Raw genomic sequence first — 26,539 nt, 5'->3', positions numbered from 1 at the left:
ACAAAATCTACATATGATGGTGACAAATGACAAGAGAAATGGCAAATTGAAATAGTAATAATGTAAATGATAAAAAAGTAATTTTAATTTAAAATGGGAATACTTTTATCCTTATAATTATTTAAAGGTAAATGAATCATATTAGACATCATAACACTTTTTATATTAATTCAATATGATAATTAGAGTATTTTTTATATAAAAATTTAATTGAGTAGTGTTATATAAATTTAATTTTAAATATTTAAATAATATGTTATTGATTATTATATAATAATATATTATCTGAAATTATTTTGAATTAATTTTAAAAAAACTTTAAATTATATTCCTCATTATTTAGTATAAACAGATTTGAAGAGGAAAAATCTATAATGAATAGAAAAAGGAAAAACATGGGCGGTTGGCACGGGGAGTTTGATTGACTCAGCTGTCCACGTCAGAAATATTGAGTTGGCAACATTAGGAATCGCGAATCGAAACTGGAGGGCGTGCCAGCAAAGCAAGTCCAATGAGTAAAAGGAAAGACAAACACCAGGTCAATAGACGTCAGACACCAAAATTACGAAGTTATTTAAAAGAGCCGCATCGCCTGACACTAATATTGGGTCTGAAAAGGTCACCTGTTTCTCAATCATCCATTTCCGTCTCTTTCAGGTGCGTGATCTTTTACTTCTCTTCAAATTTTGTATTAATTAATCATTGTAATTATAGATCCGTTGTTCATTCCTAAGTGCTTTGTTTTTCCGTTTCTTAGATTTCATTGTTGGACAAGGCGTTTTTACCAACGGCATAAATACAATTGTGCGATATGGAGAGATAGGTGAGATTTTAAATGTCGTCAACCGGAACCGAATTTGATCTTTGAAGCTGATTTTTTGGTGCCCTTTGGGGGCTTCTTGAATATTCCGGGCACTTCTTTGAACTTCGTTTCAATCAAAATCCGTTCTTTTTATTTTGTTGGCTCTGGGTTTAGACATTTTTTAGGGGTTTGGTTTTTTCGAAGACCTAAAATATCTTACTCTCTCTGCAATTCTTGTTCTTCAGGATTTGTAGTAGGCTGTTTATCATCATATCTAAAGTAAATTCGTATCAAATTTTCCCTGTTTGATTTAAACTCATTCTTTGATTCTGATACTCGATTATCAGTTTTTGAGAATTTTTGTTACTTAATAAAGAAAGATTTAAATTTTAATGGCTTATCCAACTCAATCTTCCGTTGGATACTCTGTCACTACTAGTTCGCCAAATCCAGATAAATCGTCACCTCAACCAGAGAAAAGCCCGACCCCTGCTCCAATTTTATCTGCACCCCCAAGATTTCCTCCACCAAATTTACAGCATAATCCAATTGCTTCCCCATCAATTAGAACTCCAAATATTCTGTCACCTGCAAATGGGGTCAACAGTAGAAGCCCGATTCCTCATCTAAGCACTCCTCCTGGCCCTCCTGTCTTTACTTCACCAGTTAGGCCAGCTGCTGTGCCTTTCCGGACATCTCCTGCAACTCCTCAGCCTGTCGCTTTCTCTTCAGTTTCATCTTTGCCCACATCTTCATCTTCCCATATCTCTAATGGGTCAGCTGAGTTGAGGCACCAAGTTCCAGATGTTATTGGAGAGACGACACCTTATGGGGAATCTTCATGTGTTCTGTTGTCAGCTCGTAAGGTACCTGTCTTTCTCGCTGACTCATGGAAAAGGCACTCTTATTCATTATAAATTGGCTTTTCTTTAGTATCTCTAATATTCGCATGTGTTAAATCATGAATGTTATGTGTTTTCATATTTCATTACATGTACATTCATTTTGTTATGTAGGTGTTGAAACAGAAAAAACAAGCCAACATACCTAGTTTAGGCTTTGGGGCATTAGTTTCTCTTGGGAGAGAGGTTTCTCCAGGTCCTCAAATAATACAGCGTGATCCTCATCGCTGCCATAATTGCGGAGCATATGCAAATATCTATTGCAAGATATTACTTGGATCTGGGCAGTGGCAGTGTGTAGTTTGCCAGAATCTGAATGGAAGTGAAGGTGAATATGTGGCTTCTAGCAAGGAAGAACTTCATAATTTTCTGGAACTGTCATCACCTGTGGTTGATTATGTTCAAACTGGGAAGAATAGGCCCGGTTATGTTCCTGTTTCAGATTCCAGAATGTCTGCCCCCATTATTCTTGTAATAGATGAGTGCTTAGATGAACCTCACCTCCAGCACCTACAGAGCTCTTTGCATGCATTTGTGGAATCAATTCCACCAACTGCAAGAATTGGTATTATATTATATGGTAGGACAGTATCGGTTTATGATTTTTCAGAGGATTCAGTAGCATCTGCTGATGTGCTTTCTGGTGACAAATCGCCAACTCAGGAATCATTGAAAGCATTACTTTATGGAGGTGGTGTTTATCTGTCACCAATGCATGCTTCAAAGCAGGTAGCTCATGACATATTCTCATCACTAAGGCCATACAAGTTGGGCATTCCGGAAGCTTCAAGAGATCGTTGCCTGGGTACGGCAGTTGAGGTTGCCCTTTCTATCATTCAGGGGCCAACAGCTGAAGTGTCTCGGGGGGCAGTTAAAAGGGCTGGAAACAGCAGAATTATTGTGTGTGCTGGTGGGCCTAATACATATGGCCCTGGATCAGTCCCTCATTCATTTAGTCACCCAAATTATCCTCATATGGAAAAGACAGCAATGAAATGGATGGAGCTTCTGGGTCGTGAGGCTCATCGACACAATACAGTGATTGACATTCTGTGTGCTGGAACTTGCCCTGTTAGAGTTCCTGTGTTGCAGCCTCTTGCAAAAACTTCAGGGGGTGTGTTGGTTCTTCATGATGACTTTGGAGAAGCCTTTGGTGTTAACTTGCAAAGGGCATCCACAAGGACTGCAGGTTCTCATGGTTTGCTGGAGATTCGTTGTTCTGATGATATTCTCATAACTCAAGTTGTGGGTCCTGGTGAAGAGGCACATTTAGACACTCATGAAACCTTTAAAAATGATAGTTCTCTTTCTATTCAAATGCTAAGTGTTGAAGAAACACAAAGCTTTGCACTATCCATGGAAAATAAAGGAGACATCAATAGTGATCATGTTTTTTTCCAGTTTGCTATTCAATATTCAAATGTTTATCAAGCTGATATTTCAAGAGTTGTCACTGTCAGATTACCCACCGTGGATAATGTTTCAGCATATCTTGAGAGTGTTCAAGATGAAGTGGTTGCGGTCTTAATTGCCAAGAGGACCCTCTTGCGAGCCAAAAATAATTCTGATGCAATTAATATGCAAATGACAATAGATGAAAGAGTTAAGGACATAGCTCTAAAATTTGGATCTCAAGTACCAAAGTCAAAGCTTTGTCGTTTCCCAAAGGAACTTTCTGCTCTATCAGAGATCTTATTTCATCTTAGAAGGGGCCCACTGTTAGGAAGCATTATTGGACATGAAGATGAGAGGTCTGTATTACGATGTTTGTTCCTGAATGCATCTTTTGAGCTCTCTCTTCGTATGGTCGCACCTCACTGTCTCATGCATCGGGAAGGAGGCACTTTTGAGGAGCTGCCAGCTCATGACCTAGCTATGCAGTCTGATAAAGCAGTAGTTCTTGACCATGGCACAGATGTCTTTATTTGGTTGGTATGCCACTTGCTCAATTTTCTTGCTATCTTAGAATCTCCTTTTCTTTATGTTTGTTCATGATAAATGTGAATTTATGAATTGCTTCTGTTTCATATTTATTTCTGCTACTCTGTTGCTCATGAAATGTGGATCTTTGAACTGTAAAAAGTCTGTTCTTTTACGTGTGGTTGTTATTTTTGCAATTTGTTTATCAAAATCTGCAATTTCCTGTGTTTCCTGGTTGTGCACTTCCTGGGTGGGAAAATTTTCCTGGTTCTTTTTCCTTCCTTTTCTTTTCAGTACTTCATTTTCTAATGATTACTGGTGATTTAGGGTGCAGAACTTGCTGCTGATGAAGCAAGAAGTGCAGCCGCCTTAGCAGCTTGCAGAACATTGGCTGAAGAACTAACTGAATCTCGGTTTCCAGCTCCTCGAATCCTTGCATTCAAGGTTTTTTCTCTTCACAGTTCTATTACTATGAATTTTCCTCCATTATTTGGTTCTATTGTCATCAAAGATTATTAGAGAGGTTAATGGTCTGGATTTTGAGCAGGAGGGGAGCTCTCAGGCTCGGTATTTTGTATCTCGACTGATTCCAGCACACAAAGATCCTCCTTATGAGCAGGTGAGTGTTATTGATGAATAGGAAAGTTTTGTTTTTTGTACTCAGTTTTTTATTTCAATTGTTACTTGAGGGCTACATAAGCTGTTTGCTCAACATAAAACACTTCACTTGTAGGAGGCAAGGTTTCCACAACTTCGATCTTTGACAACAGAACAGCGGACAAAACTGAAAAGCAGTTTTCTTTTCTTTGACGATCCTAGTTTCTGTGAGTGGATGCGATCTTTGAGAGTGGTACCACCAGAACCAAGCTAATTAAGGTTGTAAATTTTAGTGTCTTACATTCCTGCAAGAAGGAAGTGTAGGAGCTGCATTATAATGACGGTGCAAATATGTTGTCTCCTTTTCTTCCCTTTTTCCCCCCTGCTAGAGAAAAATGTAACTTCGGTGACGTCTATGGACATCATCTTACCTTTTTCTTCCTCCTGAATGTTTCTTTATAAGAACATTTTTTTCTGACCATAACTCAAAAAGAATTTGAAATTTGTTCATCACGTTCAACTGCTTTAGCACAGCAGTAAAGATCTCCCAAGTCCAACATCAGTCAGTTGTTATCATCTTCCTTGTTTAGTCAGATTTAGGGTGTAAACAATCCAAGCTGCTTGAGTTTGATTAAAATGTTAATATATCCTTAATAGTTTCACATTTTAGAGAGCATTTTTAAGTTCAATGTTTTTGTTAGGTGCTTGAACATAAATTTGTCATCGACTTGCTAAGATTAGCGACATGGGCTGTTAGCCAGCTGCGCGCAATATTTTGATTACCAAAGGAAGATGATAAAAAGTAGAGTGGAGGAGGAATATCGACTTTAAAAGAGAATGTCAGCCATGGTAAGAAATTTGCGATGGACATGGATGGTGTCTCTGATTTGAATCTTTTTACTTTAACCCCAAACTTCTAGTTAAATCTTCTTACTTTTAACTTTCCGAACTAAGCATTGATTAATTCCATATACATGTTGATGATTAATTTTTCAATTTGTGTTTGTTGTAAACGTAAAATGGTTTAAAGAATCATCACCATTGACATTATACACAATCAAAATGCGAAACCCATCTAGAGCACTTGCTAAAGTGAAAATTCTTGGTAGCTTCCAAAGGAGGAATCGAATTCTACAACAGAGATACTTTTCAAATGTCAAAAAACATTTTTCCAAAGAATTAACCCACCCACTACAGTTAAATAACCGACCCATTGGCCCGCGGTTTTGACCCAAAATACTACATCCAGTCTTTCGCAAACTTTTTTTTTTTATCAATTAAAAAAAGGACAAAGAATTAGATACTTGCGCAGGTCTAGGGTTACTATTTCACGCGCATATATACTGGTCTCTCTTTTGCTTTGATTTTTAGTTAGCGTTCATATTGTGTGAGTTTCCCTTATCTTCTTTTTCCGAAGAGTAAGGGAAATCGCGTTCACCGAATAATCAGATCTGAACGGTAATTTCTCTCTTTTTTCATGAGTCATTTGTTCTACAATTACCCAGTGGATGCTATTGTGTTTTTTTTTTTTTTGACTTTTAAGACTAATTTTAAGGGTATAATTCATATTAAGTTGTAGTGTTGCTTTGAAGATTAATTTTATCATTTGTAGTGACTGATCGAACGAAGATATTAATGCATATCTTTTTATTTTGTGTTGATTTAGTTAAACCCTAGTAATATTTGAGCCCATTTTAGGCTTTTTAATGGTTGACTTTCTCTATTGGAAGTTGATTAATGCCGAATTTTAAGTTTGGAGTGTTTGAATTATACTGGGTTCTATACTCGTAATTAAATTTGGTGTTTTATTAGTTTGTTTCTGTGAAATATCCATTCAGTTATTATTGATTTTTGAAAGCCAATCAGGGTCTATGTTAATTGGGTATGCAAAATCGAGTGTATGACAGTTATACTTGGTTTGTATTAATTGGCACCTGTTGATTGAAGCTTTTGATTTTTGTGTGCTTCATCTTCTTTCTGTTTTGGGCCTAAATCTCTTGTAAGTTTTTGATCCATGAATTGTATGGATATTGCATTCAGGGAAGGATATGGCTGGCAGTGAGGGGAAACAGTCTAATGCTAAGGCGAGTGGTGGTGAGTATATCAATTATACATCTTCTATGCATACTAATGCTACTGTTCCTAATTTCATGTCGATAATGATTCCAGGAGGGAAGAAGAAGGAGGTGAAGAAAGAGACTGGTTTAGGACTCTCACATAAGAAGGATGAGAACTTTGGGGAGTGGTACTCTGAGGTATGTTGAGGTTGTTCCATTATTTTCTTAGGGCTCTTTGAGTTTTGTATGCAAGCATGCATACATGTTTAATATATGATTGATATATTGTTTTGCATAGGTTGTTGTCAATGGTGAAATGATTGAGTACTATGACATCTCTGGTTGTTATATTATAAGGCCTTGGGCAATGTCAATTTGGGAGACAATGCAGGTGAGTTTGAAACCTGTTTTAGATGTTTACTCTATATTATATCATGCTTATTCTTAAACAGAAGCAGTTCTCATTTTCAGAAGTTTTCTTTAGTCGGGGCATTATTTTTAATATTAATCTACTGTTACTGCTGGCTATGATTATGTGGTCGGTCTCCTTTTTGTTTTGATATCATCATGCTTTTCAAATTGAACTTCTATACAAGTGTTTATTATTGCTGTCTTTCAATGGGCAGAAATTCTTTGATCAAGAAATTAAAAAAATGAAGATTCAGAATTGTTACTTTCCTCTCTTTGTATCCCCCACTGTACTGCAAAAGGAGAAGGATCACATTGAAGGTTTTGCTCCCGAGGTAAGATTTGAGGTTTTTTGTCACCACAGGTAATGCTAAATATTTATTATTATGAACAAATGTTTACTCACCCTGGATGGAATTTTGTCATTTTCGTATGTTAATCCTTTTATGACCATGAAGCCAGTTAAAACTCATTGGTTCTCTTTTAAAAAGGATTCACTTTGTTTAGCATGGATGATCAATAGCACTTGCTTCAAGGAGATGTTGGAATGTCTAGCATGAAAAACTTAAAATTTTCTTAAATCCCCGAAATTTTCTGTTCTTGGATAAATGATAAGAGTGTAAACACATATCTCCTGTTTTATTTTTTGTGTCCTTGGTTGAAGAAAATTCCTTTAATATATAAATTTATTTTAGAAATGTAATTTAGCTAAGGAAGTAAGCACCAACACTGAGGTCTCAGGGTTTTCTCAGGTTGCTTGGGTGACAAAATCTGGGGAATCTGATTTGGAGGTTCCTATTGCAATCCGCCCTACTAGTGAAACAGTGATGTATCCCTATTATTCTAAGTGGATAAGGGGACACCGTGACTTGCCTTTGAAACTTAACCAGTGGTGCAATGTTGTTCGATGGGAGTTCAGCAATCCAACACCATTTATCAGGTTTTATTTGCATGTTAATTTCTTGTATTCTGTATTCAATTTCATTTTTTCCCTGTTACAAATTTTGTTCTGTAGTTATGATGAGGCATTATGGGATTTAGTCAGCTTTAATATGTTACTGTAAAAGCTCCAGCCGTTCAATTTAGCACTGTTGATATAAAGCTTTGTGTTTTGATGGCAATATTTTCTGTTTGTTTTTGCTGGAAAGAAAACTACGTTTCCTTTTTAATAGTTATCAATCATGCAATTTATTTACACCATCTTGGAACATTTTTGTTCTTGCTTTTCTTTCTGGTGGAAATTGGCTCTGATCAATCATTCAAGAATGTAATAGTTCAGGGGCAAAAAATATATTTTTTGACTGAAAAAAATATTTTAAATTGGTTTGGTAATCTGTTTGGCTTATTTTTCTATTTTAGGAGCCGTGAATTTCTTTGGCAGGAAGGGCATACTGCCTTTGCAACAAAGGAGGAAGCAGATGCAGAGGTATTTGAACAAAAAAGTTGTCTTACAGGCACTAAGTTTTGCTAAATATATCTCTTTAATAAGTTCTCGCATATGTGTGAGAATAAAGCATTTTTTTTTTTCATAATGATGTTACTTTCATTTTGCCAGATTGCATTTTAGCTCTTGACTTCTCATGTCAGTTGTTTAATTTTGAAATTGAATATAATACTTCTAATTTATTTCAATGAGTGAAGAAGCACGTTTAGGAATGAATGCCAATAAAAAGTCTTTCCACATTTGGGGTTTGACTTTGTTTGGAAACATAGCCATTTTTTAAAGATGTACTGGGGAAACTTTTGGTTTTGAAGCTTTAAGAGCCAATGAGTCTATACTATGAAGATTATATGTATTCTTTGAGGGTGGACTCTTTTGTAAATGTTTTGCCTATGTTCATAAGTTAACAATGATCACAATGGATAAGCTGCACTTGAAGGTGCATTATATGTTGAATAGCATGGCTGCTTCTCCGGCCTTTCTTTCTTTTCTTGGGTTGTAGAGTCCATATTTTTGTATATTTTTGTTTGATGGTGCTTTAACTATTGCCATTGTCAGGTCCTTGATATATTGGAGCTCTATAGACGTATTTATGAGGAATTCTTGGCCATTCCTGTTATAAAAGGCAAGAAGAGTGAGCTAGAGAAGTTTGCTGGTGGGCTTTACACAAGAAGTGTCGAGGCAATTAATTGATTTCCATCCTTTGACTATCTCACTCTGCAAGATTTGACACGTTCAATTTGCTATGCATAGACCAATGTTCTATCTGAATGTAGGCTGTTGTGTGTGACAGGCATTTATTCCAAATACTGGTCGTGGTGTACAAGGTGCAACTTCACATTGTTTGGGTCAAAACTTTTCAAAAATGTTTGAAATAAACTTTGAAAATGAGAAGGGAGAGAAGGCTATGGTCTGGCAAAACTCTTGGGCTTATAGCACTCGCACGGTAAGCTTTTGATGTCTTATATTCATTTGAGTTAAATAATTGTTAGTCAATCTCAATGCACTTCTTTGCAGTAGAAACTTACGAAATATTAAGGTTTCTATCAAATAATCAAGGTTTCTTTTTATCATATTTTAGTTTTTGTTTTCCTTTTTTGGGGTGGTTTGATTCATTTTCCTCTAGAAGAAGTAGATATAATATCCCACATGTTCCTTTCATTTTCTTTTATTTTTTCTATGCTGGTCACTAATTACTGTTCAATACTAATATTTTTTCTATGTTGTTCGTAGCATTGTTGTGCGTGCAGTCTTTTTCAATCAGATTGGCACTTGACGCATTTCTTTTGTTTGCTATATTTCCACAGATTGGGGTAATGGTTATGGTTCATGGGGATGACAAGGGCTTGGTGTTGCCACCCAAAGTGGCTTCTGTGCAAGTTATTGTGATTCCTGTGCCATACAAAGATGCTGATACTCAAGGAATTTTCAATGCTTGCAATGCCACTGTTGAAACCTTGTGTGAAGCTGGCATTCGTGCTAGTACAGACTTTAGGGATAACTACTCTCCTGGATGGAAGTACTCACACTGGGAAATGAAGGGGGTTCCTCTCAGGATTGAAATAGGGCCAAAAGACTTGGCAAATAATCAGGTTATAACAATTTAGTCTTTTTTTTATTTTTTTGGGTGTTGCTATCACTGTCTTATTTTTTATTATTTCCTAATTTTGTTTCACATGTTACCTCTGCATTTATTGAATATTGATTAACTGAAAAATGATGTAAATTGATATTATCCATAGGTACGTGCTGTTCGACGTGACAATGGAGCAAAAGTTGATTTGCCCAGGGACTCTTTGGTTAAGAAAGTAGAAGAACTTCTTGAGAATATTCAAGATAGTTTGTTTAATGGTGCAAAACAAAAACGAGATGCTTGCATTCAAGTTGTAAAAACTTGGGATGAATTTGTGGCAGCTCTTGGCCAAAAAAAATTAATCTTGGCTCCATGGTGTGATGAGGAGGTATGTTAAATCAGAAATTCTATTGGATTTTGAAATTAATTTTTTTGATCTAGTATTATCCTTTTCTTACAAACTTGTATTCTTGTTTGTTGGGTTTCTACAGGAGGTGGAGAAAGATGTGAAAGCACGAACCAAAGGTGAGATGGGAGCAGCTAAGAGCCTTTGTTCCCCACTGGAGCAGCCTGAAATGCCCGAAGGTACCATCTCTGCTCGTTTCAGTGTAATGTGTTTGGTTATGGATATGAATTGTTATCTGATATTTGGTTTTAATATTTTCAAATGTTGTGTAGGTACTAAATGCTTTGCTTCCGGGAAGCCTGCAACAAAATGGACCTACTGGGGCAGAAGTTACTAGAGTCTCAACTGAAGTTCTGTTGACACTGCATTTTGCATATGTTCTTTGATTTTTATAGTGGTTATGCAACTGCATCAAAATGGAGGAATTGGTTCAGGATAGATTACAGACTTTTTGTTATAAAATTGTTGGAAATTATGGGACAACGTTTTTGACGATATAGTTTCATATGGGTTATACTTTATATGGACTGTGAACGACTCATGCTGCAAAATGATAATTTGAAATGCCAATCAACCATGGACGACATGTGGAGGTTTTGTAGTCTGAAATTAACATTTATTAATAGTAATATAAATCTTTAATTTGTAATATGGATCGTGGACTTATTAGAATGTGAATTGAGAAGTTGCAATTTATGAATGAATTTGAGTGCCGATATAAGAACAGAAGGTATCTTCAGTATATATGGAACTTATGTTGTTGGTGGTAATTAGAAAATGATTATGTATATAATTCGATAATGAATATAACTGAGAGTTTTAGCTGCCATCGCGGTTCTCATTAATGAATACTTTCTTGATTCCTGTGGCCGAAGAAAGTGGCCAAAACAAACAACATAAATAACACAGAACAACATCCAAGTTTTCATGGGCGTAGGAGCAAGATCGCATTGAAAATAACTAAAACATAATTGACTTCTCAGTTGTAAATAAAATTTCAAGTGCAAACTTTGTATTTTAGGAAATTGCTATGGCTAAACACTTCCATGGCATTTCTAGTGATCATGATAGTAGCCGAAAAACATTCCCATATTTGGAGCAAACCATTCCTACGTTTCCGACTCCTACAATGATGTAGACAATAGACTGCTCCTTCCTCTGACACATCTTATGGTACAAAAAGCTCCCATAGTTCATAAGTTTGTCTAACTTTGCCGTGTAGATCATTCCTTGTTTTATCCAGTCAATTTTTCCTGTTCTACTTGGCTGCATATAATCTTCAGATTATTGACAGGATGCATCAGCCATCTCAAACAACTTCAGGCTCGGGCTTTCAAGATCTATTTCACCACCCTCGAGAATTTTCTTGACAATTTGATTTATGGCATTTCCTTTCACCTAAGTCGAGCGAGATCTCAATTTAACGTAGTAAAAAGAAATTGTAACTGTAAATGAAGAATATTCTAAGAACTATAAAATGTAAAATCTCTATGTCATGATCCCTTACCTTTATCCCAATAGCCATTGCTGTTTTCAGCCTGACAAGCTCCCCTAATCTTAGAGACCCACTCTTATTATCTTTGACAAAGATCACTGGGACCTTCCTAGATAAGGCTAAGGTTGGCAGATGCTTCGTTAGCCCTCGAGGGTTGCAATCAGCGGCTATTAATATTACCTAAATAAAAAAAATGCAAGATTAATTAGCATCATTTATCATAACGAACATGCAAAAGAACAGAGTCATGTCTTCAAACCTAAAGACAGATTATTTGGAACAAAGACTTAAAATATGAATAAATAAACAGAAAACTCCAAGTAAACCACAACTTGCTAGGAGCCAAAAGAATCTAGCTCCACCCACCCACCAATTTAAATAGAAGACTAAACTCTTACTTGATTTTCAGTACTTAAATTTCAATTAGGAATTAATGTGGTTCTCTTGCTCTATTGGAATGTTGGTGGGATCATCTGGATGAGTTAATTGTACAATCAAGCATCCAACAACAATTTTCTTATGCTCAAAAATACATATTAAGAGACTCTGAGTTCATCATAATTGAAAATCTAGACATCATCATATAAAAACTCCAATAAACATGCTAGAGCAACAACCTTATAGTAAAGAATAGAGAAAGGCAATAACCTGAAGCTCAACAGATGGCGCTTGCCGTTTACTGGAAAATACATTAGTCTGGTGGAGAGAAATTCCCATCTCGGCACTAGCCCTCGGCACCATCCGCTCCAGCACTCTACTCACTTCATTCACCCCAATTGAAAATTGTTGCTAAATCATAGTCCATCTATTAGATTGACATCACAAAACATAATGTGTGTGTGTGTGTGTGTGTGTGTGTGTATAAAAGCATAACGTTATAAGGACCTTGAACCATATTTTTTCCGGTAAAGTTTCTCCATCCAAGATTCTTGCAGATTCTATCTCCCTGTTTGAAAACCAAATCATGCGCTTAGTTTGATCAAATTTAATCTTGAGGAAGTTATAACAGAACTATAATCTCGTTACCTTTGAATCAATTTCAGTAAACGAGCGAGACGTTCGCCTTGATAGCATCTACACAATTAAATACCTCAAGTTATTTCCATAACAAATAGAATTCTCAATAGAACGCCATCAAAGACCTTAGAACCGACTTACTCTTGTTCTTGAGGAACAGAATTGGGTGGCTTTGAGGCATCAACAAGCTTCTTGGGAGCCTTTTTCCCGCTTTGCATGATTGTATGTTTTAGCCCTGCACTCTACCTGCTCGACCAAAAGCTTCACTGGTTTAATTTTTAAAACATATTTAGACTCTTAAAACATCACTCATCATTCAAACCAACAAGGGCCCAAGAATCAAATACTAGATCTTTGGGCCAAACTCATTTCTTTAAAATTTGAGCCCACATTGGTGGCTCCACTCTTGACTGATTGTTGGCCTATAGTATTGACCACTGAGTGCACATGATTATTAAAATACACACCATGCACGGCCTTCTGCTTGTTAATTTTATCATCCTGTGAAGACCAGAGACAATTTGAGAATTGGTCCCCATAGCCTTGCATGTTTTGCCACCTGATTATTCCATAAACACTCAAAATCACATACAGATTTCTCAAGATCTTGTTGAATGAAGCCAAAAGAAATAAAGATTATAAGTTAATTGAGTTAAATGTTTTCCAGGGAAATCAGTATGGCTGCCCCATCCATCAAATACTGCCCACCTCTAAGCATGGAAATATTATTCATGGACTGTGCCCACCTCTATTGATTCAGTTCAATTATTAGCGTCAGACAAAAGTACAAGAAATCAGCATCATTCTTTATTATTGGTCAGCAACAACGTTCAATACTGTATTTGATTTCATTATTCACGTCTACACTAAGAATTGGTTATGGCAACATTCTAACTTATTATTATCATACATTGGCCTACCAAATAAAATACCAAACTAATAAATCATTCAAATTATTTCTAAGTTTCCTTGTAAAATAATATTACAAAGTTTGTTCTATTTGAATCCTCTCTTGGTTAAACATAGATTGATGAAAATTATTACGAGTGTAAGAGTAACAGAAATCATAATTATTAAGTAAAATTTACTGCTAAAACAGGGATTACTGGTTAATTATGTATAAGGATGTGGGCTTGTCAAAAATTGTTGGTCTTTACAGAAGCCAGTATTGATGTAGATGAGATGAACAGTAAAAAAGTATACATTGAAATGTTCCCTATGCATTTGTACAAGTTGGTGATCATATCAGTTTGATATACACATTGGAACAAAATGTCATGGTTTTAAAAGTTGAATAACATCGGCCAATGCAATTGGTTGCACTGTTAATTGTTAGTAAAAACTGTTTTAATTTGTTTAAAAACTATTTTTAGAATTAGATCAGATTAAATCAGACAGTTCAAATAGTTGGATTAGATAAAAAACTTTGACTCCGTAACACAAAAAGAAATTTTTATCAACTTTGACCATTCATACCATCATGCCAAGATTGACAACAGAACACCACAGCAGACGTAGACATGTTCATTGAATTTTGTTTTCCCATTTCTTCTTTTACGGTACTAAAGCAATTATGCAAATCTAAGGAAGATTTTGATGAATCAGATACGTATGTAAATGCAGATGCAGTTGAGATGAAACTGATTGCAGAGTTCATGCAGCCGAATCGTGAGACTTGGTGACATTGTGGCGGCACACACACAGTCGCATATGTGATCCCTTTTAAGCCGCCCATCAATGATTTTGTTTGGTCAAGAGGCCATTGGATACCTGACACATTTTATTGCATGCTTTGATTAAGGCTTCCCTTTGCATTTTCCTAGTCCTGCTTTGGACTTTGTCCCCTTCTTTGCAGACAATTTTTCTTAATTTCTTCGGTTAGTACTAAAGACCAACTCATATTTGGTTGTGGGTATTTTTACTGTAACTACAACAATGGTCATCTTTATTACTGTTTAAACATCCCCGAACTTGTAAAACCTTAAAGTTTCCTTTTCGGGGTAAAACCTGTGATTTGAAGCGAGTGGGAGGGTGGTCCCATTTCCCAAAGTAACGCAGTCGTCCACAGTTTAACTGTTAATATAGCCGCTAAGTCATTACCTTAAAAATTGTTTTGACGACCTTTAAGAACAATGAAGAACTCGGATTAGTGTTGGGAGGGTAACATTTGTCAGTTACAAGAATAACAGAGATAGAAGGGTTGTGATTAATTAATTAATTTGTTTTTGAAACCATATTGATTGGAAGATGCAGTTTCCCTTGTGAATTGTAATGTTTTGGCCGGGGAGCATCGGTTCCCATATCAAACAACCATCCAGCTTTGGCCTGTGTCTTATAAGCTAGCTCTTGTCTATGTTCTTTCCTCCACAGCTACGCTCTCAGCTCCCTTTTGCATCATTGATTCATAAAACCAAACCAATCAAAGCATTTTACCAACTGTTTAGACAGAGAGAGATTCTTTTTCTTCGGACTGAAATTAAAACCTTGAAAAGCGAATATGAAATATGAGATTGTCACATGACCTGAGAGAGACCGACTATGATGCCATGCAATCGGCTTCTTCAAGAGTTCAAGTCTGAACCCAAGTTTTCAAAAAAGCTACCCCAAGCGCTTTTTCGAAACAGAATCAAACACGCACAAAAACTTTGATACTACTCTTCTCTGCTCATTAAAAAGTATATGCCAGTACCCCATTTAGGATTTTAATGAGTATATTGCTGCTCGATCATTCTGAGTCACTTCATATTGTCTATAGACTCTGATATAAATCTGGAGAGAGAGAGGGGTAATGAAGAAGCAGGTGAAGACACAAGAGGGACCTACTGCTTATTTTTTGGCGGGCATCAACAGTCGCCATCAATGATTTTTTGCTTTGAGTGGTGGCGGTTCTCTCAATGACCCATCTAATCACTCAAACACACACACACACACACACACTCTTTGCATATTTTGCTGGAGAGAGATCTTGATTTAAAACCAACCATCCTCATCGACCTTTCTCTTTATTTCTTTGTCATTTTGTTCATAAAGGAATCAGTAGGTGTAAGTCAGTGTGTGGTTGTGTGAAACAAAGTTAAAAGGATCTGTTTAGTTGTTTGGACGGAAGGCCAAAATTGCAGATCTCATTCATATGAAGAGATCTTTCACTGTGAGTTTTTACTTCCCTGCTTCTTTAAATCTCTTCTTGTTCTGCTTTGCTTGTTGCTTCTCTACTCGTACTCTGAATTCTACACTAAGATCTCTTCTTGTTGCTTCTGTTGATTACCTAGTGTAACTAAATTGCTTGTGACATGATTAATTAGCTATGCATAGGCAGAAAAATGCTTATCAGGACCTGATATTATGTATAATCAGTCCTTTCTGAAATGTTCCCTTTCAGCTGGTGGATGTGCTTCTGGTAGTAGCATTCTTGAGTGATGCTTCATGGGCTGTCAAGGGCAGCTCACAGTGCAGACAAACAAGATCAGGGATGATTAGGCCTCATAGTGTTTCTATCACTGAATTTGGTGCTGTTGGAGATGGTGTCACTCTCAACACCAAAGCCTTTCAGAATGCCATATTCTATCTCAATTCATTTGCTGACAAGGGAGGGGCCAGGCTTTTTGTCCCGGCAGGCAGGTGGTTGACAGGAAGCTTCGATCTCATCAGTCATTTAACCTTGTGGTTAGATAAGGATGCAGTAATTCTTGGATCTACAGTAAGCCCTCTTCTTCTCCTTCTTGCATATCAGCTGCACTTTGCCATTAATTGGATAATTAGAAATTAAATTCTGGCTTGGAAACATTGGTGTTACATTGCTAGTTGTATTCGTGTCTTGCCAGGGAAATTGGCTTCAGCTGCTGTGTTAGTAAATATTGTTCTCTATGGGGTAAAGGTATTAGCACAAGAATAACAACTTATCTGTGATCATTAATGCTTCATTTCTAGTTGGAAGAGTTTTTTCGGATCTTGAGATAGTTTGTTCTCCATGTCCAATTCGGCAATAGTCTTTTATGACATTGAGGCCATAGGTTCATTTGCTTGGCAATGCTTAAAAACTTTTACCCTGCATTGTTTCAGAACTCAGTTGATTGGCCAGTTGTTGATCCTCTACCCTCATATGGCCGAGGTAGGGAATTGCCTGGTGGAAGACATCGAAGCCTTATATATGGACGCAATTTGACGGATATTATCATAACAGGTTGGTGACATTAATTAAGGCCAAAGGACTATTTCCCACCCAAAGTATGTTGATTTCTCAAAGTTCCTTTCGTTAACTTCGAAAATCTCATTTACCTACTCATAACCGTTTAAATCTGTTAATTTTAAGGACAAAGTCGTTATTTTATATTTAATATTAAAAATAAATTTAAATATGATTTCTTTTTCCTCCCTAAATTTAAAAAACTAACTTTTCTTCTCTAAACCAAGTTTGAAAAAATCACATTTCCCCCCTAGGGTTTAGTTTCAAAATCTGATCACCTTCTCCGACGCTATCGTTGGCCGTCTCTCCTTCCCAACGGTTCCCCTCCCTCCGACAGCCTATCTCACCTCAACCTCAACCCCTCCGGCGTCCAGAGATGTTGTCTGGGAAGACAATTCCTCTTCCCAGACAACATTTTTGGACACCGAAAGGGTTGGGGTGGAGTTGAGGCAGGCCGTTGGAGGAAGGGAACCGTTGGGAAGGAGAGACGGCTGACGATGGCGCCGAAGAAGGTGACTGGATTTTGAAACTATACCCTAGGAGAAAAATGTGATTTTTTCAAACTTGGCTTGGGGAAGAAAATGTTAGTTTTTAAACTTTTAAAGGGGAAAATGAGATAAATTTTTTAGCGGTTAGGATTCTATTAATTTTAACCAGTTATGGGTGGGTAAATGAGATTTTCAAAGTTAACGGGAGGAACTTTGGGAAATCAACATACCTTAGGTGGGAAATAGTCCTTTGGCCCATTAATTAACAAACTTCTCCCATATATTTATGTTAATTTTCTTGATGCTACTGGTTACTCCACTCAGGTGACAATGGAACTATTGATGGTCAAGGCAGAATATGGTGGGAGTGGTTTCAAAGTGGAAGCCTGGATTATACCCGGCCCCATCTGGTTGAATTGATAAACTCCATTGGCGTTGTCATCTCAAATTTGACATTCTTAAATTCACCTTTTTGGACTATTCACCCTGTATACTGCAGGTTTGTCCTCTTTGAAGGGATTTCTGTTAATTTCTTTATCTGCTGCATTCAAGTATTCTTGCTACCAATTTAAACTGTACAAAAGTGAAGCTTTTATGGATTAGGGGGAGAGTTGAGACTATTTTTCTGGATGAACAGCCATGTTAGAGTGCAGAATGTCACTATCCTTGCTCCACTTGATTCACCCAACACGGATGGGATTGATCCAGGTGAGCTTCTTCTGCTACGCTGCAAAATCTCGCTTCTCATGGCATTGATAATCTAATATCTTCTAGTTTGAATTATCAATGATAAGCATATAAATACTCTATTTTGAAAATGAAGAGATGTTTAGTTCATAAGGAATTCTAGGCTCAGACAGGGAGCTGTTCTAAATGTGAAGAGATTTTGACAATTCTAAAATCCAAACATGATAGGATAATGCTATCACTTACCTGTTTCGACTATGAATTTCCGGTTTTCTTAACTAATCATTTATTAAATGCATCCAGACTCTTCCAATGATGTTTGCATTGAACACTGTTATATTAGCACTGGTGACGATCTGATTGCTATCAAAAGTGGGTGGGATGAATATGGGATTTCATATGGTCGTCCTAGTACAAGAATTTTCATTCGTGGGCTCGTCGGAGAAACTCAGTTGGGATCAGGTATTGCAATAGGAAGTGAGATGTCTGGAGGTGTATCTGAAGTGTATGCAGAAAATCTCCAGTTTTTCAACTCAGTCACAGCTATCAGAATAAAGACTTCCCCTGGAAGGGGTGGTTATGTGAGAAATATGTACATCTCAAATGTGACCTTAGATCATGTGGACATAGCTATAAGGTTTATGGGTCAGTATGGGGAGCACCCAGATGAGTTTTTTGATCCAAATGCTCTCCCCATAATAGAAAGGATTACTATTAAAGATGTGACTGGGAAGAATATAAAAGTGGCTGGCCTCCTAGAAGGTATAGAAGGGGACAATTTTCTCAACATTTGCTTATCGAACATCACCCTCAATGTAATCTCAGAGACCCCATGGAAATGCTCTTATATTGAAGGATATTCCAACCTTGTTACTCCAGAAACCTGTGATTCTCTTAAAGAGAGCATCTTCCCCAAGCATTACTTAGATTGTTTCTATTTATCCAGATATTTGTGGAGTTCAAGTAATCAAGACAAAGGTGCTCGGTTATGGTCTTGGTAAATAACGAAACATAGTATTTACTTGGTGGTGAAATCACCTTCTTCTGTGAATTTCAATTTAGCTGGAAATTTGATTCTAGCCACTCTCAACGCAGGTTCCCAGTTGAGTGGAGTTGCTGATCTTTGATTTTTGACATGCGAGCTTTTCTTTTATCTTTTTTCTTTGTTCCATATGTTCTTTGAATTTCAACAAATAATAGAGTGATTATAAGAAAATCAAGATAGAACAAACATGAAGAAGACCATTTTGTTCTCTGAAAGTGATAAGTTATGGCTTTGTTTGATCTTGTTACTGATATATAATAAAGCTTAGTATTGAAATATTGGATGGGGTGTGATATTTATTTTTGGAATTTAGGAGGAGGCTCAGACTGAAAAAATAAATAATACAAATTGTAAAGAGTTGAAAAAATTACATACATGTGATGATTTCAATTTTACCAGAAGACGATGACATACACAACCAATCTATAAATATTTTCTCAAAGGCTGAGAACCCAGAGGCTCAAAGATGATTCTTCCTATCTTGGGGATGCCTCACTGCCATCCTTCTTTATAACAGAGTATAAAACCTGCTTGGAAATGTGGGTTTCCAGTTCTCTTGACACCTCAGTTAACTTCAAGTCGAAATTGCTTCTGTATTTGTACTTTGGTGATGGAGCCACTGCGGATAATCTAGTTGGGGAGCTCGAAAATCTCCTTCTCGGGCTTGAAAACATAACTGGTGACCCTGTAAACCTTTCTATAGAAATAAGAGGCGTTGTGCCTGATCCTGTATTTGCCAAATTCGTATCCAGCTTCATAAGTGGTCCATATTTTGTCTCCAATGGTAGTGGCTGAAGAGAATCATGTTCCACTTTTGGCATTTTCATGAGCCTTTCTCTAGCCTTCTCTGCCGCTAGTAGAGCTTTGTCTCTACTCAGCTTTATCAGCTTCCAAGGGTTGATGCTTACATGAAAGCCTGGTTTCTTAGTAAAGGTGGAAGGTTTAGGGTCTCCATCGATTCTTACAGACAAAACAGCTGAATTCTGAAATTTAAAATGGATTCCAATGTGAGTGCGCTCATTGCTATAGGGAAATGTAAAATGTAAGATGGTACCTGATGATTTATCCTGTTTTGTCCTCTGCATATAAATCTTGACACAAATGTCGTTCTTTCTGGTGAATCGAAGTCGCTGTCATCCGAAGAGAAGTCTGAATCATCATCTAGCTCTGGAAATTGATTCTGCTCTTTCATTGCCAAGATATAATCATATGTTCTCATTCCCTGCAACCAACAACAATGATACAAGGCTGGAAAAGTAGACATAGAGCGAATCCACTGTTTGTGAGAGAGAAAGAAGAACAATATTATACACATCCAATTTTTCTAGGAGGTGCCGCTTATGATTAATTACCTTCCTAATGAGAACCACATGAAAGAAGAAAAGCTGTCCCATTGCTGCAGTACCATATGCTGTCATTAGGACTAAGAAAACCTGTAACATTTCAAGGAGTTACAACAAACGATATGGAAAACTTGAATTTAAGAGAAGCAAAACGTAATATTACCGATATGGTGGCCAGAACCCCTCTTGGGAACTTTATATACAGCCTCTTCTGCAGCTCTTGTTCTATTCCTCTCTTATCCACAAAGCATCTGATGAATATGGCAATGGCAGTTCCTCCTTCCATAATTAGCTGCACCAGTAACAGTTTAATTGGCAAGGGTAAATAAAGTAACAAAGCAAAAGTAGTAATGAACAGATGGAAAGATACTAACCATTAACAATACGAAAACCATTAGAAGAATGAAAGTCGTGTAATTCCTTTTCCCAACACAATTGTTCAACCACTGAAATAAAAACAAACAACTTTGAGTGAACATTGCTCCAGCTCAATTGCTATTCTATAGAAAATTGCCCCAGCTCTTACCCTGCAATGGTGATCAAACCCTTCAACACATCGATTACAAGTCCTACAATGCTTGCTATGCTTTTTCACCTGATATGAAAAAAAAAAAAAATTCCATAAGATGGCTTGATAATTCTCCCAATGTTAAAATATTACTAATCTAAGAAGACCACCGAATAGCAAAATTGCCAACCTCAAAATCGCATAAGGAGCAAAATGAAATGTCATCCTCTTTAACATCAGGTGAAATTACATCATCCTTCATAACAAGAGGAAATGGAAGCAATGGATCCAATTGAGTACTAGTCTTCAAAGGATCCAGATACTTTCTCCTTATAAAAGTTTTAAGTATCTTCTTCTCCACTCTTCTGAAAAACCTCACCACAAGTTGTCCCAATATAAATCCGTAATTTAGCTTTGCACACCCATTGGATTTGGCCCTTCTCTTCTTCCTAAAGCTGGTTTTATCAGTAGGGTCAATTGCAGTGCACCTTATAAATAAAAACATAACTGAAAGTGCCTGAAATAGAAAGCAAGGAAATCGATTAACTTCTCAGAGTTTCAAGTATATTTTAACAAAGAAGAGGATTCAGTTAAATTAGGTTGTTCTGTTACATTACCACAAAGGAAAAAATCGCGGTTACAGTGATTTCCGCAATTTTGTTTCCAAGAAAAAGGCCTGAAAATGTATAAAATGCAACTACCAGAAAACTGTACACCGCTATTCCCACCATCTGCAATTTATCCAACAAAGAAAATTTGATCTTTGTGGGTTATCTTGCAAACTAAATAGTTTAAGAAATCATTCACAAATTTGTGGTACAAACATGAGTGGTTTTTAATTACCTGTAGAGGGTGGAGAGGGCGTTGCCAGCCATGGCGTCTCGTGTTCATGATCATTGTTAGGCTCTTCGAAGAGTGTAGCCAACAGATTTTGAAGGGGTAAGATTCGTAAGAATACTTTTAGAAATCCATAGATTTAGCTTGGAGCCCTGAACAATAGCTAAAAAAAAAAAAAAGACGAAGTGCTTTTTACTCAAGTTGGCAGCTAATGTTGTTGTTTTCCTTGAAGTTTACGCCCCTTCACACTCAAAATGACCCTAGTATCCCAACGGTCATATAATTTGAAATTTGAACGGCGCACAAGGAGATAAGTCACTAGTTTCTGAAGCGATCTGGCCCATCACGACGGCCGTGATGATGGTTCTTGTGAGCCATGACGCGACCATGATTGGGCCATTATTTAACCAATTGGCAAGTTCATAATTATAAGGCATTACTAGGCTATTGTCTTGTTCATAATTGGGCATTTCTATTTGGGCCTTCAGGCCTTTGAATTCGCAATTTAAAAAAATACAGGCTTAATATTAATCTTATAAATTCATGATTTTACTTATTTAATATAATCAATTTAATTCCAAAGAAGTAATGGGTTAAAGTAAGGTTGTCTCATTAAATAAAACTAATTAGTATTGGCAAAGAATTGTTTTTTCTAACTATAGTTTTTTTTTTTTTTAAAAGCAAAGTCTTATACTGATAAGATTATGCTGAGCTTACATTTAAATTGGCATAAAATTTATACTAGTGAGATTATAAAATTTATTATTTATTAGTATCTATTTATGCCATTTAACAAGAGCTTACATTTAAATAAAATCAGCAAATACAGATAATGTAAATATTCATTGACCATTTATGTATGGACATGGGAATGGAATATATTGTTTTCATAATTTGACACACAAGTAATGGTAAGCCAAAATTTATCTGTGTGGCTCAAGAAGGCAATTTTTCAATGCCTGAAACTTTGAAGCCCAAGCATTGATCCCAGAATGCAGGTCCAAGCTAGCTAGCTCGTCTTTATAGCATCCTAATCATCCGTGCATGTTATTGCTGAATCTATACATCTATCAGCTATATGAAACAACTCGAACGATCGAGGGCTTCTTCCCTTAAGAGCCAAATAACTAGCCAGCATATTCATGTAGGAGAGAAAAGTATTACTTATAAATATCATTTGTAAAATTAAAGCCCAAACACCGGCAATGGTATCCTAGTTTGTGTAGAGAGTGGTGCAAGATTGAGGAAGCTGCGGGGACCCCGGTGCTGGCTCGTTATTGTTTCTGTTTCCATCATTGCTCTTTTGTGTTCCCATTATTGTTGAGATTGCAGCAGCTAAAGCTGCTGTGAAATTCGGGTCGGAAGTAATTGCTGCAGCAACAGTCTCAACCATGGAAGGATGTTGTTGGCCTAATTGCAATGCTGGAATTGTATGTGACTTAGCAGCCAAGTACATTGGATGCCTTATGAGTTGTTGACAACCATGAAAAGGTAGAGGAAATGTGGGCGGGGAAGGAGGACCGCGGAGGAATTGCATGGGGTTTGGGCTATGTGTCAAGTCAAGAGTGATAGTGGGAAATGGTGCAGAGGCAGATAGGGTAGCCATTGTTGACGCAAGGGGCACTGAATTAGTGAACCCAGAATTTGTTAGAGCATCGCTGCTAGTGGTTGAACCTGAAAGGAGCATGGCTGCAGCAGCCGACGTAGTGCTAGCCATGATTGTGGCTGCGGGAGGAAGAGGGTGATTATGGTTCCCCTCATAAGTTGTGATGAGAATGGTCCTATCCTCTGCGCAACGTTGCACCTGTCGAGAAACATTCATCCATGAGGAAATTTGCAGGGCTTTGAAGACACTATAAAGGGAAAGGTTAGGTAAGTTTGGCAATCGACTGTACATATTGTATATAAAATATTCTTCCTTAATTTTTCGAAGGGACACGTCCAATTATTATCTTAATAATCACCATTTATCATCATGTCGTAGTGATTGGTTGAAGAGCACTGTACCTGCTTACGAACTGGGCATCCGGTGGCCATGGTGCAACGATAGTAGGCACGCGGACAAGGGTTGCCTTTAGCCATTTTTTGACCATATTTCCTCCATTGACATCCATCACTGATCTGAGAAACATGAAAATGTTATCCTATATCTAATACAGATAAAAAAAAAGGTGCAACATCTTACCAATGGAGCTTCTGATCTTGCTCTTACGGAAACCCTAGCCTTCCTAAAGGGCGCCTCAGGAGCTTGCTCTTCATTCATTGTTTGATCGAACTTTGGACTTTGAGCGGACGTCCCCCAATTCTGTGATGTTTGGTCACAGCCATTTTCAGAAGAAATTTGCTTCCCTGTGGGAATCTTTATCATAGGACGGTCACGTTCCTTCGACGCTATTTCACTGGTATTTTCCGGAGAAATGGACAGGTCCTGAGTCTTATTGTCGGATATCGAAGTCTCGTTAACATTTAATGCAGAAGGTAACCGTGGGTCCAAAAACTGTTGGGCTGACGTTATGAGACTTGACATGTCATTCAACTCAGCTTTCTGTTCAAGAACAGTTGGTCGATAAACTAGACTAAAAACAGTGCCACAGTAGAGAACTTCAAGGAGTTACTATAAAACTAAACCTCATATATATGCTTTCTAGGATTTGCCAGAAGCCATGCATACCTTGTGGTAAAGCCATAGTATTATTGCTTAACTCGATTCACAACATAAAAATTTATCATATAATATCTGTATGTTTAATTCTATAAAACCAAAAACTGTACGTGAATTTGTTTGTGGGGAGCTTGAATGATAGCTCGAGGAACGAACTAGGAAGACCAACTGCGCCTATAATGGAGGGAAACTGCCATTTGCTGGCTGCACATAAGCCTGAATAATATATGAATACCTCTAAGGTCGCAAGGCGCACCAGATATAGCTTAATAGTAAAATCATTTTTATTGAGATAGAACTACTGGAGATGAAGGGTAGACAGTAATATTAATTCAATTTTGGACAGGGAACTTTGATTCCGTGTTGGTGGCTTTACATATTACATATTCCAGTTCCTAGAAAAATAAATGGGAAAGATATAACAAATAAATTGTTGAAAAAGTTAATACCGGATGAAGAAAACATAATTTCCATCAATTTAAGTCAGGCACGTTATGGAATTCCTTGCGAAATAAAGAAAAAAAGTTTCCTTAATTGAAAACAATATTTCATATAATCTTGTCAGTTGTCATCTAGTTTGAAACATATGTATTGCTTAGACCGACTTAAGAGGAAATATTCGTTCTGATCCTTCTGGCACGCTGGAAAATTACGACCCGTGAAAAATGATAAACAAACATGGTTAAGTAGAAGGTAAGACTCACCTGCTCTCCCTGACTCTCATGTGCCTGTTTTTGCATTGCTAAGATTAGTTGACCCTGCAATTCGTTGTAACTTTTTGTTATCTGACCCAACGAGCTTCTCAGTTTTCTGTTCTCTTCATGTAACCTCTCTAACTCAACTTGGAGCGTACTCGGCTAAACATATAAGACTCAGTTTCGAGTTAATGAAAAAAATTTTAAAATAGAAGATAGATATACATAACAACCCTGAAAGTTCCTTTGCCAAAACTCACCTCCGTTTTAGATTTACCATCATTCGCTGTTCTTGATGGATTTCCGGTACTTGAACTGAAGAGATTCAATCCTGTCTGTGCGACATATATATCTTATCAACAATAAGTATTTTATTATCATAAAATTTAAATGATCGTCCATGCATGCATCTCTCAAAAGGTCAGTGGATACAGCCCCATACAGGAGAAAGAAAAAAGATGAAGCTAAATTTCTGAAACCTTACGTTTATACTCGAATCAGATGGAGTTAAGGATTCATGATTTCTCTTTTGATGATCAAGGAAGTGGTTGTTACTTGAAAAGAAATCCACTTCTTTGATCGGAGACTTATCATGATCCACGGAATTCTCAACTACCCGATTAGAATTTTGAAGGAGAAAGTCACCGGAGTGCAAGAATATCAATTCACGGCGTTGCTGCTGATTTTCCATGACTAAAGATAAACCAGTAGTAGTTGTGTGGCCCCTTGAATTATCAACTAAAAGGATGTAAACTTCAAAACTAAAAATAAAAGCTTAGCTTATAAGTGGGTGTCCAAAGATGATAAGGCCTGGACAGAGAGCAAGCGAAGACCAGCCGTTTTTTTGGGGAGTTATGACGTCAGTTGGATGTAAGGGGATACGTGGCAACATCTGAGGAAGGGAGGACAAGAAATTGTGTGAAACTAACTATAAAGAAGTGACGGATCTTGCTAGGGTTCCGTTAAATTGATGCGGAAGGAGTGACAGGAATAGGAATTGAGTACGGGTGTCCACGTGGGGGCGTCATCCAGAGGTCAACGATGCTGACGGGATTGCTCTATCTGACGGTGGATAGGATAATATCGGGCCCTACAAAAGAGAGAAATACCTAACCCGACTGACTTTCAAGCCCACGTCATTTTTGTTCCATCCCTGCCAACGGCTCTTGTGGAAAAGAAAATTGGCTCTTCAGGAGTATTCTAAATAAAAGCAAGGTTTTCAAAATCGGACCAGGATAAAAATTATTTTAAGTATTAGTTTTGATCAGACCGGTTAAACTGTTTGAACAGATGATTGGACCGAAATTATAGTTTAGTCATAAAATCTGCATTTGTATATTATTGTTTTGCTTACCGCTTCTCATACAAATACTCTTTAATTCTTATATGTTAAAAGAGAATAATGTGGATGCCCTTATTAATTAAACCAAGGATCACTGCCTTGTTTTAAATTTGAAAACAATAAATACATTC

The 26,539-nt window shown here is 37.1% G+C and overlaps 6 protein-coding genes across 7 annotated transcripts; 3 read left to right on the top strand and 3 right to left on the bottom strand.

The window, feature by feature from the left end:
- The first annotated feature begins 496 nt into the window (after positions 1 to 496).
- On the top strand, positions 497 to 4,734 carry LOC123224232 (protein transport protein SEC23-like). Of its 2 annotated transcripts, XM_044647839.1 has the most exons (6): positions 498 to 657; positions 758 to 1,668; positions 1,819 to 3,636; positions 3,952 to 4,068; positions 4,172 to 4,243; positions 4,358 to 4,734. In XM_044647839.1, exons 2-6 carry the CDS (start codon positions 1,195 to 1,197, stop codon positions 4,493 to 4,495), a joined length of 2,619 nt encoding a protein of 872 aa, XP_044503774.1. In that variant the 5' UTR covers positions 498 to 657; positions 758 to 1,194; the 3' UTR covers positions 4,496 to 4,734. The 2 variants fall into 2 exon arrangements, 1 of the variants encoding a protein (XP_044503774.1); XR_006503914.1 differs by lacking the exon at positions 4,358 to 4,734 and having other exon boundaries at positions 497 to 657; positions 1,819 to 3,632.
- Positions 4,735 to 5,513: 779 nt separating this feature from the next.
- LOC123224233 (proline--tRNA ligase, cytoplasmic) lies at positions 5,514 to 10,757 on the top strand. The gene is made up of 13 exons (XM_044647840.1): positions 5,514 to 5,679; positions 6,262 to 6,315; positions 6,391 to 6,476; positions 6,577 to 6,669; positions 6,905 to 7,021; positions 7,439 to 7,626; positions 8,046 to 8,112; positions 8,686 to 8,808; positions 8,921 to 9,073; positions 9,435 to 9,719; positions 9,870 to 10,088; positions 10,192 to 10,285; positions 10,379 to 10,757. The coding sequence occupies exons 2-13, from the start codon at positions 6,270 to 6,272 to the stop codon at positions 10,441 to 10,443; spliced, it is 1,536 nt and encodes a 511-aa protein (XP_044503775.1). The 5' UTR covers positions 5,514 to 5,679; positions 6,262 to 6,269; the 3' UTR covers positions 10,444 to 10,757.
- A 271-nt stretch (positions 10,758 to 11,028) lies between these two features.
- Positions 11,029 to 12,928, bottom strand: LOC123224234. The gene is made up of 6 exons (XM_044647841.1): positions 12,760 to 12,928; positions 12,628 to 12,675; positions 12,487 to 12,547; positions 12,250 to 12,390; positions 11,614 to 11,781; positions 11,029 to 11,504 (listed from the first exon to the last, which is right to left on the bottom strand). Exons 1-6 carry the CDS (start codon positions 12,834 to 12,836, stop codon positions 11,391 to 11,393), a joined length of 609 nt encoding a protein of 202 aa, XP_044503776.1. The 5' UTR covers positions 12,837 to 12,928; the 3' UTR covers positions 11,029 to 11,390.
- Positions 12,929 to 15,205: 2,277 nt separating this feature from the next.
- On the top strand, positions 15,206 to 19,300 carry LOC123222666 (probable polygalacturonase). The gene is made up of 6 exons (XM_044645562.1): positions 15,206 to 15,766; positions 15,998 to 16,315; positions 16,678 to 16,798; positions 17,614 to 17,788; positions 17,927 to 17,997; positions 18,280 to 19,300. Exons 1-6 carry the CDS (start codon positions 15,749 to 15,751, stop codon positions 18,975 to 18,977), a joined length of 1,401 nt encoding a protein of 466 aa, XP_044501497.1. The 5' UTR covers positions 15,206 to 15,748; the 3' UTR covers positions 18,978 to 19,300.
- Positions 19,301 to 19,348: 48 nt separating this feature from the next.
- On the bottom strand, positions 19,349 to 21,930 carry LOC123222665 (protein S-acyltransferase 18). The gene is made up of 9 exons (XM_044645561.1): positions 21,716 to 21,930; positions 21,490 to 21,603; positions 21,063 to 21,389; positions 20,891 to 20,959; positions 20,739 to 20,810; positions 20,528 to 20,656; positions 20,374 to 20,454; positions 20,076 to 20,243; positions 19,349 to 20,004 (listed from the first exon to the last, which is right to left on the bottom strand). The coding sequence occupies exons 1-9, from the start codon at positions 21,767 to 21,769 to the stop codon at positions 19,498 to 19,500; spliced, it is 1,521 nt and encodes a 506-aa protein (XP_044501496.1). The 5' UTR covers positions 21,770 to 21,930; the 3' UTR covers positions 19,349 to 19,497.
- Positions 21,931 to 22,567: 637 nt separating this feature from the next.
- Positions 22,568 to 25,788, bottom strand: LOC123224310 (probable WRKY transcription factor 47). The gene is made up of 6 exons (XM_044647942.1): positions 25,551 to 25,788; positions 25,327 to 25,401; positions 25,076 to 25,228; positions 23,895 to 24,254; positions 23,717 to 23,830; positions 22,568 to 23,513 (listed from the first exon to the last, which is right to left on the bottom strand). Exons 1-6 carry the CDS (start codon positions 25,755 to 25,757, stop codon positions 22,923 to 22,925), a joined length of 1,500 nt encoding a protein of 499 aa, XP_044503877.1. The 5' UTR covers positions 25,758 to 25,788; the 3' UTR covers positions 22,568 to 22,922.
- Positions 25,789 to 26,539: the final 751 nt, after the last annotated feature.

Source organism: Mangifera indica, chromosome 8 (genome assembly GCF_011075055.1).
Source record: "Mangifera indica cultivar Alphonso chromosome 8, CATAS_Mindica_2.1, whole genome shotgun sequence".
Taxonomy (NCBI): domain Eukaryota; kingdom Viridiplantae; phylum Streptophyta; class Magnoliopsida; order Sapindales; family Anacardiaceae; genus Mangifera; species Mangifera indica.
This window is presented reverse-complemented; position numbering and strand designations above follow the sequence as displayed.